This window comes from Apus apus, chromosome 2 (genome assembly GCF_020740795.1).
Source record: "Apus apus isolate bApuApu2 chromosome 2, bApuApu2.pri.cur, whole genome shotgun sequence".
Taxonomy (NCBI): Eukaryota; Metazoa; Chordata; class Aves; order Apodiformes; family Apodidae; genus Apus; species Apus apus.
Genome location: NC_067283.1, coordinates 30,408,826 through 30,423,990, shown reverse-complemented (window position 1 = coordinate 30,423,990; position 15,165 = coordinate 30,408,826). Strand labels below are relative to the sequence as shown.

At 39.6% G+C, this 15,165-nt stretch overlaps 1 protein-coding gene across 1 annotated transcript in view; it reads right to left on the bottom strand.

Moving 5' to 3' along the window:
* BZW2 (basic leucine zipper and W2 domains 2) overlaps positions 1 to 15,165 on the bottom strand; it is a 53,022-nt gene that overhangs the window by 26,342 nt on the left and 11,515 nt on the right. The window contains exon 2 of the mRNA XM_051610327.1: positions 5,715 to 5,779. Within this exon, the coding sequence (XP_051466287.1) occupies positions 5,715 to 5,772 (58 nt within the window). The 5' untranslated portion in view covers positions 5,773 to 5,779. The remainder of the gene's footprint in view (positions 1 to 5,714; positions 5,780 to 15,165) is intronic.

Here is a 15,165-nt window from a genome sequence, read left to right as displayed (position 1 = left end):
GAGAATGTGTTATGTGTGCATAATATCACTGTACGAATACCCCACTTTTCCTTTTCTTTAAATACCTATGGTCACATATAAAAAATGTTTTCAAAAAGACAAGTCTTCAGGAAAAGAGGAGATGAATGTACTCATAAAAATATTTTTTGTGTTACATTTGGGGCCCAGTAATGCAGTGTAACCAAGAATTTATCTTTCATCTTCACAATCCTGAGCAGCACTAGAACACAAAAACGCAACTCTCACATTGCATTTTCTATAGCTGTCCCTGGTTGAACTTGATTAAGTGTGACCCCCAGACAACATCCCTATGTCATGGCCATCCTCCACAACAGATACAACTGCAACCTTCAGATAAAGCTAGGTAGATTTACCCATACCTCCTGCTGCTTTTTCTTGTAGGCTGTTAACAGCTTACCACAAACACTTGAAGCTTCTTAACAAACAAGTCCTGACTTTATATAAGGGCATCTATGACATGCTTGTTACCATCAAAATAACTCTGAACTTCAGAAACAGAACTGTGAGCTGTTCTGTGACACCAGAATAATGAAAACTAGTTTGTTATCACCTGCTAACACAGAAGCTGATATAAGTTCTTAAAAAAACCTGCACGTTATAACCAGAAGATAAATCCAGAGATTTTTAGTTACTAAGATGAATGAGGATTGCTAAAATTCCTGTCTAAACATGTGCTAATGTACTCTGAGATGTGCCAGCTGCAAGTCTTGCAGGCTTTTTGGGAGAAGATGTTCTGAACATTACATATGCTCTGGCTGTACGTCTCCTTTCCCTGTGACTCATAGTGCAGCTTTTTCTCCCAAATATTTACCAAAATACCTTATTTTCTCATAGCCTTTCTTCCCCAATTCCTTCCCTCCTGCCACAACAGCCTTAAGGCAATTAGATAACTATTTTAGACACAATGGCTACTTGTATTAGTTTTACTGTTTCAAAAACTGAAATGTTTCTTCTTGTTCCCCTGCGTGTACCTGGGGTGCACTCATTCTACCATCTTCAGGGCATAACTTGCCCATTCTCGCCCTCTTCCAAGGCATCCCCTTACCCTGCAACAATCATACCTGGAAAGCACAAGTTCTCCCTCCCACTCAGTCCCAGGCCACTGGAAAGCTTAGTGGACTACTCAACCAATCCTTCCAAGGACCTGGAAGCACACAGCCAACAGCAGCTCCAGGGCTGTCTGTGAAGTGCCCAGAAGTACTAGAAAAATGAGCTATTACATTATTTTCCAGACATTCCCTGCTACACCTAACTTTTAGTGGCTTGTTGACCCTATTACCTAGCCCAAAGTGGCTTACTGCCCAATCCCCTGCAGCTAACCTCCTCAGATCAAAGCTGAGGATTACTCAACAACATGGATACCCACATACTCACTCAGGAAATCACCTGTTCCTAACCTCAGCTTCTCCTAAAGTGATGCACATAATCACAGTGCCAGCCTAGCTTCTCCCCTACCACACTCTCATAATCCAATAAATTAGATAATAAGCCCCTTCTCCAGACTGCAAGTGACTTCTTTCAAGGCTTTTGCTTCACCCTAGACCTTGGAAATATCCAGGCTCTCAGACACATTAACTCAAGTTTCAGCTGTGATGAAGATCTGGAATCGGCTGTTTGAGTAACCCTCTTTCATATCTGCAGGGCATGCCCGTGGTGGACAAACCAGAGAGTGTCAAGTGGGGAAACTGAAGAACAGGCTTTTGCTCTGGGGAAATGCCTTCAGAGAAGCATACTACTGGAATCCCATCTGAGGTATCAGACTACTTACCAAATGCTCAGTTGCAGCTCTCCTCCAACCTGAATTACTAAACACAACCAAAAGTAAGCAACAAACCAACCAACCCAAAATCACATAAGCCTTTTATTGAAGTAAGTGAAAGCACTTCAGTATGTATACTTCAGGAAGTTTTATTTGAGCACCAGAAACACAGCTCCACCCATAAACAAGAATCTGAGTATAATTATTCTCTTTTGGATTACCAAATAATTATGTATTATTTGCAGGATAAAAAAAAAAAAAAAAAAGCTTGATGACTCATTAACCAGAAAGAAGATGGAGTTCCATCTAAAGAGATGAGTTAAAAAAAATATTCCTATTTTATGTTTTCAACTATGTTTTGTCTAGAAATTTAACATGTTCACATCTAAACTGAAAACTGTTTTATGCTTGGTATCATGGGTACACAGTGCTTAGTACAAACACAAACACCATGATTAGTATTTCTTAGCATTTTAAACAGATTCTTCTCCTGCCCCAGAAATCCTCCTCTCATGTGGAGTACCCTACTATTTTCTTGTCCTTCACAATCTAAAAATTCACACAGGAAGAGGAGGTGAATTCATTGCATGAAAAATGTTTTATAATTGTATTGAGATGTTTTCCTACCAAGCTAATGTACCAAAGAGGAATATGCTGATGTAGTACAACAGGGTAAGAAGCCATCATCAAGAAGTGGCAACAGTATGTTGAGCTGTCAAGTACATAATTACTAAACAAGGACAGTTTCAACCACAAGCTAGAGGAAGCAGGTGTAGCTTGCAGATGTGACACATACAATATCCAGTGCAGCAGTGCTATACAGAGCTTTTCATTTTCATCATTTTCCCAGATCCTTATTTCCTTTCCTTATTTTCTTTCTTTTTTTTCCGCTTCTAAGGAAAACACAAAGTACGTTTACACACACCTTCTTAAGAATTGCAACTCTTAAACAGAAGGCACACAGCTGTATGCCTGTGGAGGAAAAGTTAGATGCCTTGTTTGATTTCTGATTTCATGTTGATGTAAAGGTGTTAATACTGGCTTTTTACTAGATAATTTTCTATATTTAGTAGATAATATGCATTCAATAGATAGATATGCATTTAATTTAATAGATAATATATTTAGTAGAAAACCTGCATTGCTTTGCTTAGCTTCTTTTTATGCTGCCATTTACCTTTTTGCAACGGATTTTATCAAATATTAACTCTATGTTATCTACACTATGGGAACAAACTTGGGTCTCAGGTATTGCCTGCTAGCTTATTTTAAAAAATACACACTGTTTATTCCTGTTAATGCTTCAGGAAGCTTTTTGTGCTGTAGGTATTTGTCAGCTGTCTGGATATATACATTTTCCTTACTAACTACTGGCATTTCTGCTACTCCTACGTCCTCCTCTTCCATTTCAGACACAAAGACGTTAATCTGCATATGTGGAAATACAATGCAATTAATACAATGCACATCCCACATATTTGCACCATAAGCACAAATCCCAGCCAGATGCCAAATGCTGCTGACCTGCACAAAAAATGCAGTATTCTACCAGTAAAGAGATTATACAAAGAACTAACCAAACTGTTTCATTTGCCTAGATTGCTAAAAACTTGATATGGCACCATCAGATGCCTCCTTACCTCAGAAGGTTTTTCCATTTAGAACAATACAATTTTTCTTCCTTTAAATCTTTTTACAGTGATTTTAATGCCTGGTTTTATATATGCTGGAGGCAACACTTACACCTTTTATTAGGTCAACTGATAGAAACGGAAGGAGTGGGATTTACAAACCCTTCCTTCATAGTCCTCTCTAAAAATACTTTTGATACTAAACACACTTTTCAAAATATTGTCTTTCTTATTTTTGCTCTCTGAAAGTTCAGAAATTGTTCACATTCAGAGATAGCTGCAGCAAGCTGACCAGTGGTAAGAGTTCAAATGGACAATTATTTTTCTTAGATGTCTGACTGCCATGTCACACCCCCTTGTTTCCTCAGATGGCAATACTCATGGGAGCTGTAGAAGAGGAAAAAAGAGTATTGTGGGATACAAATCAACTGGTAAGAACAAGCAGTCATCTCTCAACCAGCTCACTCTCCCCAGCATTTGCTGATTTCAGACCCCTCTTCCTGCCTGCTACAGACAACAGATTAGTCCCTGACTACTCAAATGCCATGGCCAAACCACTGCCACTGCACTCTCTCCTACCTGGGTAAAAATTCATGACTCCCTGATATACTGAATTCAGGATAAAAACACCTAATGGGATCTTCTAGTCTACATCCAAGATACAACAGTCTGTCTCACTGCTATGATACAAAAAGTGTATACGAGCAGAAGGGAATAAACATGTTAGGAGCCATTTTTCTTTTTCAAGCCTTCTGCCTTCAGAAAGAAAACAGGTATCTACAATTTTCTAAGCAGAAACCTCAAATATTGGGGCAACCAGGATTCCACCATATCTGAAGAAGAGACTCTTATGATTTTAGCACATATAGAGGTGTTAGCATGTTAAGATTTTTCTGTCAAAATAATTTCATATCCCAAATCCCATTTAAGTAATCTCTAAAAAAAGCCCCCAAAAAACCACCATCCCCAATCTTTCAGACTCCCCCTAAGTCTCTTCCTTCTTCCATGTAGTCAACAAGTACCTAATGCCACTTCCAATCACTGTAAGAGAAATTCCAGAGATAGCATTTAGTTCTAATTCTGTGCCTTTTTAGTTATTACTTTTATTAAGTAGTAGCCAAAGACCAAATCCATATTAGGATCCCTTATTCCAAATACCGTGCAAAACATGGACTGAGAAGAAAGCCTTTATGAGAGAGAATGTTTTCTAAGGCAATTTTAGCAAATAACTTATATACCATAACTCAGTGACCTAGACTGAATAATATATTGGATCAGTTCAGCAGTATGCATATCCGATTGCTTTTACTGGTTGATCTGATAGACGTCTTTCTTCAAGGATTGTTAATTCCACTCCTGTAGCTACGTCCATGCTGTTGCTAGTTAATGCAGTGTACAGTTTATACTGTATAATGTTCTGGACCACGTTGATAGTAAGTTAATCCCACTAATTACTGGAGCATTGTGACATTTAATTACAAGCAATAAAGGTTTCTTTTTTTAATTAGTTCTACCTTCAAATATTTTATGTGAAGCACAGAAAGGACATTTTCCATTCAAGAGATCACACCAGTCAAACTAACTGAGGAAGTGATATGTGCAATTTGAGGAAAGGCAGGAGAAAGCTGGTACTGCTTTTTAACATGACTGAAAACAAACTATTTTGCAATTCTCATCCAAGCTTCATGATCATCCTAGATCTTAAAACATGCATTCAGCTCTTCAGACTCGTGATAGAATTTGTAATTTTCTGAGGGACACTATAAACTCTTTTTATTCTCTCTTCACTGAGAAAAATGCTCTTATTTACATTTTCTGTCACAAGAAGTTAAGAAGATAGCTCTTGATCAGAAGCACGAAAGTCAGGATGGAAAAAGTCTGTTAAAAGACAGACACGAACCCCACATATGTGGGCTATAATAGTTTGCTACTGCAACAGCAAAAAATCTAAGCCCTCTTTTTATAAAACAGACTTTTGGTTTTACCTGAAAAAAAAAAAAAATTACATGTATTTGTTCTCTGCCTCAAAGTATTGGACATTCACCTCAGACACCTAAACCATAACAAACGAACTTTGAGTATAACAAGAACAAGCACATTAGGATAACACTGGTTGTACAGAATTGCTGGATGATCAGTACAATTAGCACCACTTAGCTTTCTTTAAAAACTGATACAATACATAAAGAAAGAGAGAATTGGTCATAGTTTATAGAAAATCAGTATTACAAGGAGTAAAATGGAACTTACACATTGGTAATTTTAACAAAAAGGAAAAGAAAGTAAAATGTAACATAACCTACCCCTCTTCCTAGTTTTGAACCGCTGGCCTGTTAGTACCGGCTTCTGATTCTTATTCATAAAATTTCTGGAGAAAAAGAGAGAGAAATACATTTTTACTAAGGTGTTTACAGACAACATTTAAAGGCAAAATAAACATTTCAGTGTAGCAAATCCCGACAAGTGCAAGGGAAAGCAACTTCTCGATGTATACTCAAAGAATAATTCAAAAAGTCTTAAAGATGAAGAGCACTACAATCCAAGAATAACTTTGATGAGATATGCTTCTCTCAAAACTTCTTAGCATTCTTATAAAAAACCCTGAAGGTTCAAACCTGAGCGGTGATGGAACCTCTGCCTTTACTGTGGCCTGCGCAGCTGATGGGGATGCTTGCAGACGTCCAAGCTGCTGGGAAACAGGACTAGGAACCATCACACACCACCCTTCTGAATAAACGGCTACAGTCTAACCACAAATACAAGGCTTTAACCATCAAATCCTTCTCAAATGTTTCTCCTAAGCATTACCACACCTTAGGAACTTTTAGTTCCTAAAAATCTGGATGTGCTGTAAAAAATAACAAAAGATAACCAACTTCACCCCCCCTATCCGTTTTATGTATAATCACATAGTTAAGGACCTACATGCCACATCATATAAAAAACATCTGGCTTATATTACTTCAGATCTTAATGGTGAATCTCAGCATGCAACGTAAAACATTTGGAAAGTGATCATACACTATTGCCATTTTATCTAAAGAACTGCTTTTCAGCTTTGGATACAACTAGTTTAATTTGACAAATGCAGCTAAACCAACAACTGCATGCACACAACAGTGAATACAAGTAAGATTTGCAGCACATGGCAATTGTCAAGAGTCATCCTCCTGTCGTGCCAAAAGCAAGTGTCAGTGCTGAGACCTACAGACCACCTGTTTCACACCCTGCAGGTCATTAGGTCATGGTTACAGAATCACAGAACTGTCAGAATTGGAAGGGACCTCTAACTTCCTGCTAAAGCAGGATCCCCTTCCTACCATGAGCAAAGAGAAACTCAAGCTCCGTGGCTACAAAGATGCCAATTGTGCATTAGTATCCAATTTAATGCTCTCTCTACCCCTGAAAGTTCATTTAACAACTCTGTTAACAATGCTCCAGCTAGACAGTATGTTCCCATTCACCAGCTACCTCTTAAGAGTTGCAGCATCACTAGCTGGCCACTTCTGCATCATTTCAAATTTTTAATTTGGCAAACCACTGCTTTCTACTATTGGTTTACTACTTATCTGCAATCAAAAACTGCCTGCATGCACTGAAAATAGCCAGTACAGTTCAGAGTCAATACTGGTTTTGCTTCCTGCAAGTCATAAAAAGATGCAAAAGCTACGGTTTTAACAGACCAAGGGACAAGTGCAACACTAAATAGCCTTCTGGATAAACAATTTTCCCATCTTCAAAGAGTTAAAAATGGCAAACCACGGTACCATGGGCTCTTCTAAAGTGCCCTAGGACCCAAGCATCCTCTCACAGCAGAGCTCAAAAAAAAAAAAAAGTCTCTTTCCCTGACTTAGCAGTCTTGGTGGCAGAGAAACAGGAGGTGCTTTACAAGTTTATTAGGCAGATAATCTAGCAGTCAACAGGGATAAGCAACAGCCCTGGCCTCTAGCCACTGACCGGCTAGATTTGACATATTTATCTGGTTTGTCTTTCTGACCTTTGGTTATTTGTGAGGCTGAGCTACAAAATATAATATTCATCCAGGTATTTCCGATCCTTTTTATGCTTGGCCCTGATACCTTACCCCTTGCTTCAGGTCTAAAAAGCCTTAATTTCAATGATTGCAGAAGGACCCCGAAGAGGTTTGAAAATAAAGTATCAAGCAAGCCACATAACAGATAAGAATTAATCGTCTTGTCACAGCTCTTACAGAGCACAAACAGTGTCAGGCTGGGATCACCACTGCTCACTTCCATTGCCTTTGGAGGCAATGAAGTGAACGACACCTGCCCCTCAACTGGTATGGTTTCCCAGTGTCTATAAAAGATATCAATGCATATGCCAGATTTCTAGCACTTGACTTCTTAAATTGTGAGAAGAGTTGCATGCACCTGAAGCTTGACTATTGGATGTTAAAAGTGTTCCCTGTGAATATGAAATATGCCCTAAAAGACAGCTACAAACAAGACTTTTATAAAGCATGTAGACTCACCACTTGTGGAAGATTTAATGACTAGAGGTTCAGTGCAACAGAAGAGAGTCCTGAATAGTTAATTACTAGGAACACAGGATCTGCCTTCTTCTATATTTAGCTTTAAATGCACTGCACTGTAATCTGCTCGAGTGAGGGTCAGGCTTCATAAGGCACTCCCTCAAGTACGGGTCCAGGGCAAGCAGGAACACTTTCATCAAGAAGCTGCAGCACAAGCCTAAGCAAAACCAACCCAGCAATATATCTGACAATCCAGGATGTATCTGTACTACAGATAACACCAGGTACTGCAAATGAGATTTTAAAGTGCTGTTGCTACCACAAGAGGTGCCTGGAAGATAGTTTAAAATTTACAAAAGTGAATGCAACGCAAAAACATTTTGTTGTTGTTGTTTGGGTTTGTTTGTTTTAAAATCAAGAACACACCACCAACAACACAGAGGTGATGGCAGAAGGTTGTAAATTCAGGGTGGCAGCATATAAACTTGCACAGTATATTTGATTGTATTGCAGTGCAGTCTGCCTCTGAGATCTCACAGAATCACAAAACGTTAGGGGTTGGAAGGGACCTCTGGAGATCACCTAGTCTAACCCAGCTGCCAAAGCAGGTTCACCTACAGCAGGTGGCACAGGAAGGCATTCAGTCAGGTCTTCAATGTGTACAAAGATGGAGACTTCACAACTGATTTGGGCTACCTGTTCCTCTGCCCTGCCAACCTCAAAGCAAGTAAGTTCCTTCTCACGTTTAGATGGAACATCCTATGTACAAATCTGTGCCTGTTACCTCTTGTCCTGTCACTGGGCACCACTGAAAAAGACTGGCCCCATCCTCCTGACACCCATCCTTTAAGTATGTCATGTAGCTGTAAAGCCTTGAAATCATGAATGACCTCAGTTGCATCTGTTCTCTGTTTTGAAAGGTATAGGATCTGGGTAGGTAAAGCCAAAGGCAAATTTTGAAATGCCACCTAGAGAAGTCATAATGGTTTCACAGGAGTAAAGATCTTAAGGATGGGTATAAGTAGGAAGGAAATAGCTTCACAAAGAAAACCCAAACCACCAGTCAAACTTATATGTTGCAGCTCAGCATCTCCAGTATGAACTGCCAGCAGGAAAGAGAGCAAGAGATGTGGAAATGATACCTTCTTAGCACAGTCCTTTCACAGGCAGGATCAGGCACACAACCTCCAGACAGGATCATTTTCCATATGAATCTCAGAATGTCTAAGCCTGCTGCTAACTAACTTGTAGCTAAAAATTAATCAGAAATGCATGACAAAACAGTTTCCAAAATTCTGCTTCCACTCTTGTTAACAACCTTCTAAAAAACAGGTTCATACTTTAAAAATATGTAAGTTGTTGAGCTGGTATATTCTCCTGAAACTGCTCAAAGCCCTCAGGTTCAGCTTTCTCTACAGCTGCTTCTCATTTACATACTGAAGACCCCAAACATCTACAGGGACATTAACAGTTGTAGATATCAAGGCATAGGATAGAGCAGTTTCTATAATATAACCAATCATTCTCATGCACACAATTAATAAAAACTGGAACAGAATAAAACCAGGATTAATTGGTAAAATCGATTTATAAAACCATCAACAGATGCAGTAGAAGTTACCTCAAAGCATCAAGAAGCTTGAACTCCCTTAATAAGTTAGAAAAATGCAGTCTTTTATCCATACCACAGGGAAATTCTTATGATGATTCATTCCTAAATTGTTGAAAGCCTTGGTAAGGCTGAAGTTTCTACAAGCTAAAATACTGAAAACACTTGTTCTTGGAAGCATATTGCTCAAACTGAAAAAAATAAACACTGAAAACCTTTATCCAAACCAGTACTGTTTTCCTAAGCATCATTTTACACTACTTTTAACTGAACTTTCAGAATCATCTGAGATTCTTCAAATGTCACCATGCTCACGATGAATTCAAGAACAGTTGCTTCACAGCAGCGAAACTTCACTGCCCTAGCTACCAAGAGAGAAATCAGTGCCAGGCAACATCAAAAGAAGTACAGCCATTTAATAAAACTCTCTACCAAGATACAATGATTCTATGTAGGCAAGAGACTAACAATGGCAAGGGAGCCCAGGGGGGCAGGTGGCTCCAACAGGACTGTTCCACAGGATGCTGCTGTGGGGACTGGTACTGATGGTGTTTGATTGACAGGGTGCTGGAGAGAGCTGCCAGAGCACCACCAACACAGCACCACCAGCACCAGGAACAGATGCTCAGCAGGAATTATTTCCATCTCCTTCCCTTGCAAGAGAGAAGCACTTGTCGTGAAGACAAATAAAGTAAAAGCATACATGGAGTTTCTGTGAAAGAAAAACCAAAACCTAAATATCAAGGTCAACCTTTTTCTCTCAAGAAGTGGAATATCCAGTATATTAAAAGGCCTTAATGGGTGCTTTTCACTGAGTCATGTTACTAGGTGTTTTCATCCTCTTAGGGTTCCTCTTCTTTCAGCAACAAGCCAAGGAACTCCTTAAAAAAAGCAAATTACCAAACTTAAGCAGCATGGAGGAAGAGCTGCCCTGGCACTTTTGATGGAGAGGAAACATGTCAGCACAGAGGCAGCAGCTGTCTCAGCTCCCTGGGAAGGCAGCAGGCAGCCAAATTATGAGCTAACAAAATCTGTAGATGGAAAACTCATAAATCACTACCAGTACAGCAGAACAAAGCGATGCAAGGGGAAGACAGGACAGAGCGAATGCAAAGCAGCCACTGGTTCTCGCCAAATCCTCTTCAGGCTTCCCACTTTCCACCTGCACACAGAGTCCCTGTGAGGACTCTTGCAGCTCCTCCTTTTACAAAGGCACTTCCCAAGAGCCGGCAAGAGGTGAACAATCACAGGGCACACTGGTCACGGCAGCGTGCATGGTGGTTGCTGCAGCCTTCACTGCCACAACAGCCGTGAAGCATTTTCTGCTTTAACACAGTTTTCACACCCTCATAACATGAAATCCACCTTGGCTGCTGACATTTCCCAGGTTTGGTCAGTGTGAAGGAAAAGTGCTTTATTTACACATCCCAAGGCCATAAGATAGCTAGCCCACAACCTGAAGAGTGGTGACACTCGCACCTCCTGATAAAGCTCACTTTGATATCGTTGAAAAAATAAGAAGAATCTCTATTTGCTGCTTCCCAGGGTCCCAAGCACTGAGGATGGGACCACAGCAGTGCTTAGAAGCCATCACTCTCCTTTGTTGCCCATCTGGGGAGCTAGCAAGACCAAGCCCCTACACTTAGCGAGATACACTGGGTTTTCTTTACATATTGACTTGTGCTGTTTCATCACCGTTTTCTGACTCTTGCACTCTGTTCCCAAAAGTTGTGGCTAATAACCTGGAGGTCTGTTACTTCAAATCAGCAGGAAGGGCAGCACTGGCAGCTGGATCATTTATTTTGCTATTTTGCCCACAGAGGCCACCAGCAGAATTACAATGTTTATGAAACCTTTCTCCCAAGGGTCCCACTCATTACAAACCGTAAAGCTGGAGCCAGGCTCTCTCCACATTAAATCCCCTCACTCGTTTTATTGCATAAACAACCTCAATGGCAACATGCAGGGACTAAGCAGTAACATTCCAATGTGCAGGGTAAATACAACCAACTGCATGTTTTAATATTACTTGAAAAAACGATATTGATAACCCATATATTTATTGCTGAAAGAATTGTTTTCCATTATGGATTAACTTTGCTTATGACATTACAGTACACAAAGCAACTGGATACTGTCCTTTGATCTCATACTTGGAAGCATGCCCTAGTCACCAGTGGCTATCATATGCAGTATCTTCAGTATTACAGTAGGTTTTTGACACACACTGAACAGCCTCTGTCTCTCAAAAGTGCCTTCCAGAAGCTCTTAAGGCACTTAATTTTTTTTACTTTTTTATTTTTTTTAATCATAGGACAGCATTTTTCCCCAGTAAAGAGCAAGTGTACTTTCCAATAAAAGTACTTGTCCTTTAACAAGTATGCCTAGTGGGAGAGAGAAAACAAAGAGATGAAACAAGTGGAATTGGTTTCATTCTGCAGCATGTACAAATACCAAAAGAGAATTAAATTTACCTCACATTAAATTAAAAACAACAACAACAACAGAACCCAACAGTGCTCATGCAAGATTCTCCAGCCAGGACTCATGTAACCTGAGTAGTTATCCAGCTGAGAAATAAGTAAACCCAGATAAAAATGAGATGACAAATGCACCAAAATTTGTGTCACAGATCTCAGCACCTAACTGCTAAACTGGGATGCATGGGATGATGTTTCTTGCAAAAGAAAGAGATCCAACCAGTGCACATGTTTCACTGGAGTGGGAATTTCTTAGGTGACTAACCAAGAATTTCTACAGAAGCAGCTCTGCTGAATAACAAGTTAAAAAAATGACAGCAATCTCCTGCGACCAGAACACTCCAGACGCACTGACCACTGAGGCAACAGACCCGTATGTCTCATAATCAGCAACCGAATGAAAGATGTGTATGAGTCATGGCAGTCAGTGAAGAAAAAAAAAAAAAAAAATTAAAAAAAAAAGAGAGAGAGAAAAAATCTTAAATCATTGACAGATGAAAATACAAGTCAAGAAAATGAAATCACACACTTGGGTTGACACATAAATATTTCTTTTTGGTAACAACATTTATTTCAGCAACTAAGAGGAGAAATTAGATGCAATTCTCCAAGGGCAAGGTATGAGTAGAAGCTTTTCTCAGACTGCAGGGAGGTCTCTTAGGCTGCTGTGCTCCTAACTGGAGTACCCTGAGATAATGGGAGATGGTGTATTGCTACAGATCAGTTCATACCCAATTAACATTTATCTTAAGGTGATAGCTAGTCATCCAACTCCTAGTTTGCATGCCATGCCAGCAGGAAAATCCCTTAGAAAAAGCAGAGACAAAAAAAAAAAAAAAAAAAAAGCAACTAATTTGGAAAACAGGCAGAAGACTGTACTCTTTCAAGGATAACAAGGCTTGTTTGCTTTTTTTTCCTTATGCAAAACACCACTTTCAATGGACTGCATAGATGTTAGAACTGGATTCTTGAATTCAGAGGAACATTGGATGTGCTGTTTCTCATGAAAAAATATAACTATCTCAGCAATCACTGTAAGAGATGATGCTGCTGAAGGAAAAAGGATGCAGCTGAAATTTTGCAGAAAACATTATAAATGTACTGCAGCAATTTAGCTCAATCCGTCATTAATGTTTGGCAGAGAGAGGAGTAGCAGATACTGTTCACAGTACACTGGGAAAAAATCATTAATGGAGTTATTTTATAGGGCCCCCCTGAGACAGATCTCCAACAAGCAAACAAGAAATGCAAGTTCTGAGAAGAAAACATTTTTTAAAAACTGCCAGAAAGGCCTCTTTCCTGTTAATGAAGACCATCAGACACAACACAAGAGCAGTTAGGTAACAATGGCTAGTGGCAGGAAGAGCAGCTTTCCTATATGGAGTACCACTCCTCTACTCAAGTCCACTCTGCTTCTTTTTCTTAATGTAACAGCCCACTGAAAGCTGTGTTTCTACAGTGTTGACCTACTCCTACAATTTAAATATCACAACAAGAAGATCAGAGATGCACCACTTACATTTTTCTTGCTACCTCAAAGCTCTGAGCAGCAGCAGCAAAAAAAAAAAGCACAGGAGATCACCAGGGTCTCCAGGACACAGTGCTGTAGCATTTGAAAACCCATAATTGTCTTCAAAATTATATCAGTTAAAATTAAAAATAAAAAACAAACCTAGTACAAAGAGTGCACTCTCCAGAAAGCAATGCCTTCCAGTTCCTAACAGTTTAGTATTTCATGAACTAAATACAGTAATCAGAGGAGGGATGTATTAATAGCCAACACCTCTTACACACTTGCAAGCAGTGAAGACAAACTGCAGTAAGCAGTAAAACAAGTTTTATCTTAGAACTCTCTAATTATTTCTTCAAAGCACATACACGAGAAAGGAGTTCACCAAGTTAACACATGGCTTTTTACCTGCAGGACAGTGAATCAGCTTCCAGATACTTGAATTCTGCTATTTCTGGCTAAAAAGAGTGGCAGAGATATCCAGCAGTGGAATCACACAACGCTTTGCGCCATGTCAGCTATTTCAAACATACCAACCTAACACCGATTACACTATTAGCAACATTCACTTGGACTGAAAATGATCTGTAACTGACTTGTATCACTCAAAAGCAGTCCCGTGTTCCCTGCAGCTGCTTCTTCCTCCTCAGAGCAGGCTGAACATGCTGACAGAACACACTAGTTTTAGTGAACAAATTCCTGGAGTGGGGGATAAAAGTAGTCAATGCTCAGATTGCTTCAGCCTGCAAATAGTTATTTTCTAGGCAGTAATGGATACAATTCCTCTCAGACCAAGCCAAGATAACTCCATGGAAATAGATATTGATTCATATCCACAAGCTGATTGTTGAATAATAAAAAAAAACCCACCACTAAAACCCACCCAACAATGTATGGCACAGGGTGCCTACACAATCAACTATTATCCTGGATGAGTCAGAAAAACAGCTATTACAGACAGAACACGCAGAGAGAGAGCACACACTTTTTGTCCTACCCACTGCATGGCAACTCACAAACCAGCACTCTCAGCCTGACTTCAGAAAGTCATCTCTTCACTGTTCCAGACCTGAAAATTGCTTTCAGTATGACAAGAGCATGAAAGAACATAATGTAGCACTCCTATACTCCAATCTATATGTCTTTTTATATAATCACATCTTTTCCTTCTTCCCTTCTTTTTTTTTTTTTTTTTTTTTTTTTAACACATCTACCCAACTTTACATGCCACTTTCAGAAACCAGACTCTACACCAAAAGCCAGGTTCTCCCAGTAAGTCAAGCTTCAGTCCAAGGTCAAAAAACTTACAGGCATCATGTGTCCTACATAGCTCCTACTCATTCCTTCAAAGAAAGGCTCTCTCTGAAATCCATGAACACCCAAGACGAGCATTACTCACCAATGACAGCATCTTTCACTTGGGAGTACTACGACAACAGCACTGAGCACTGGGTGGCAATTTAGTAAGGCCAGGTGAGGAGAAATACACAACAATGCCAAGAGGACTGACCTGGGTCACCACGTTGCACTACTAATTTTGTAGAAGGACTTTAGGTTACTTCTTTTGAGATGAGGGAAAACATTCAAACTAGTTGTCTTTGGTGAAGAAAACAGGAAGCTTTGAGGTTCTGCACAGAATTCTACATACTTCTTCCCTGTGATT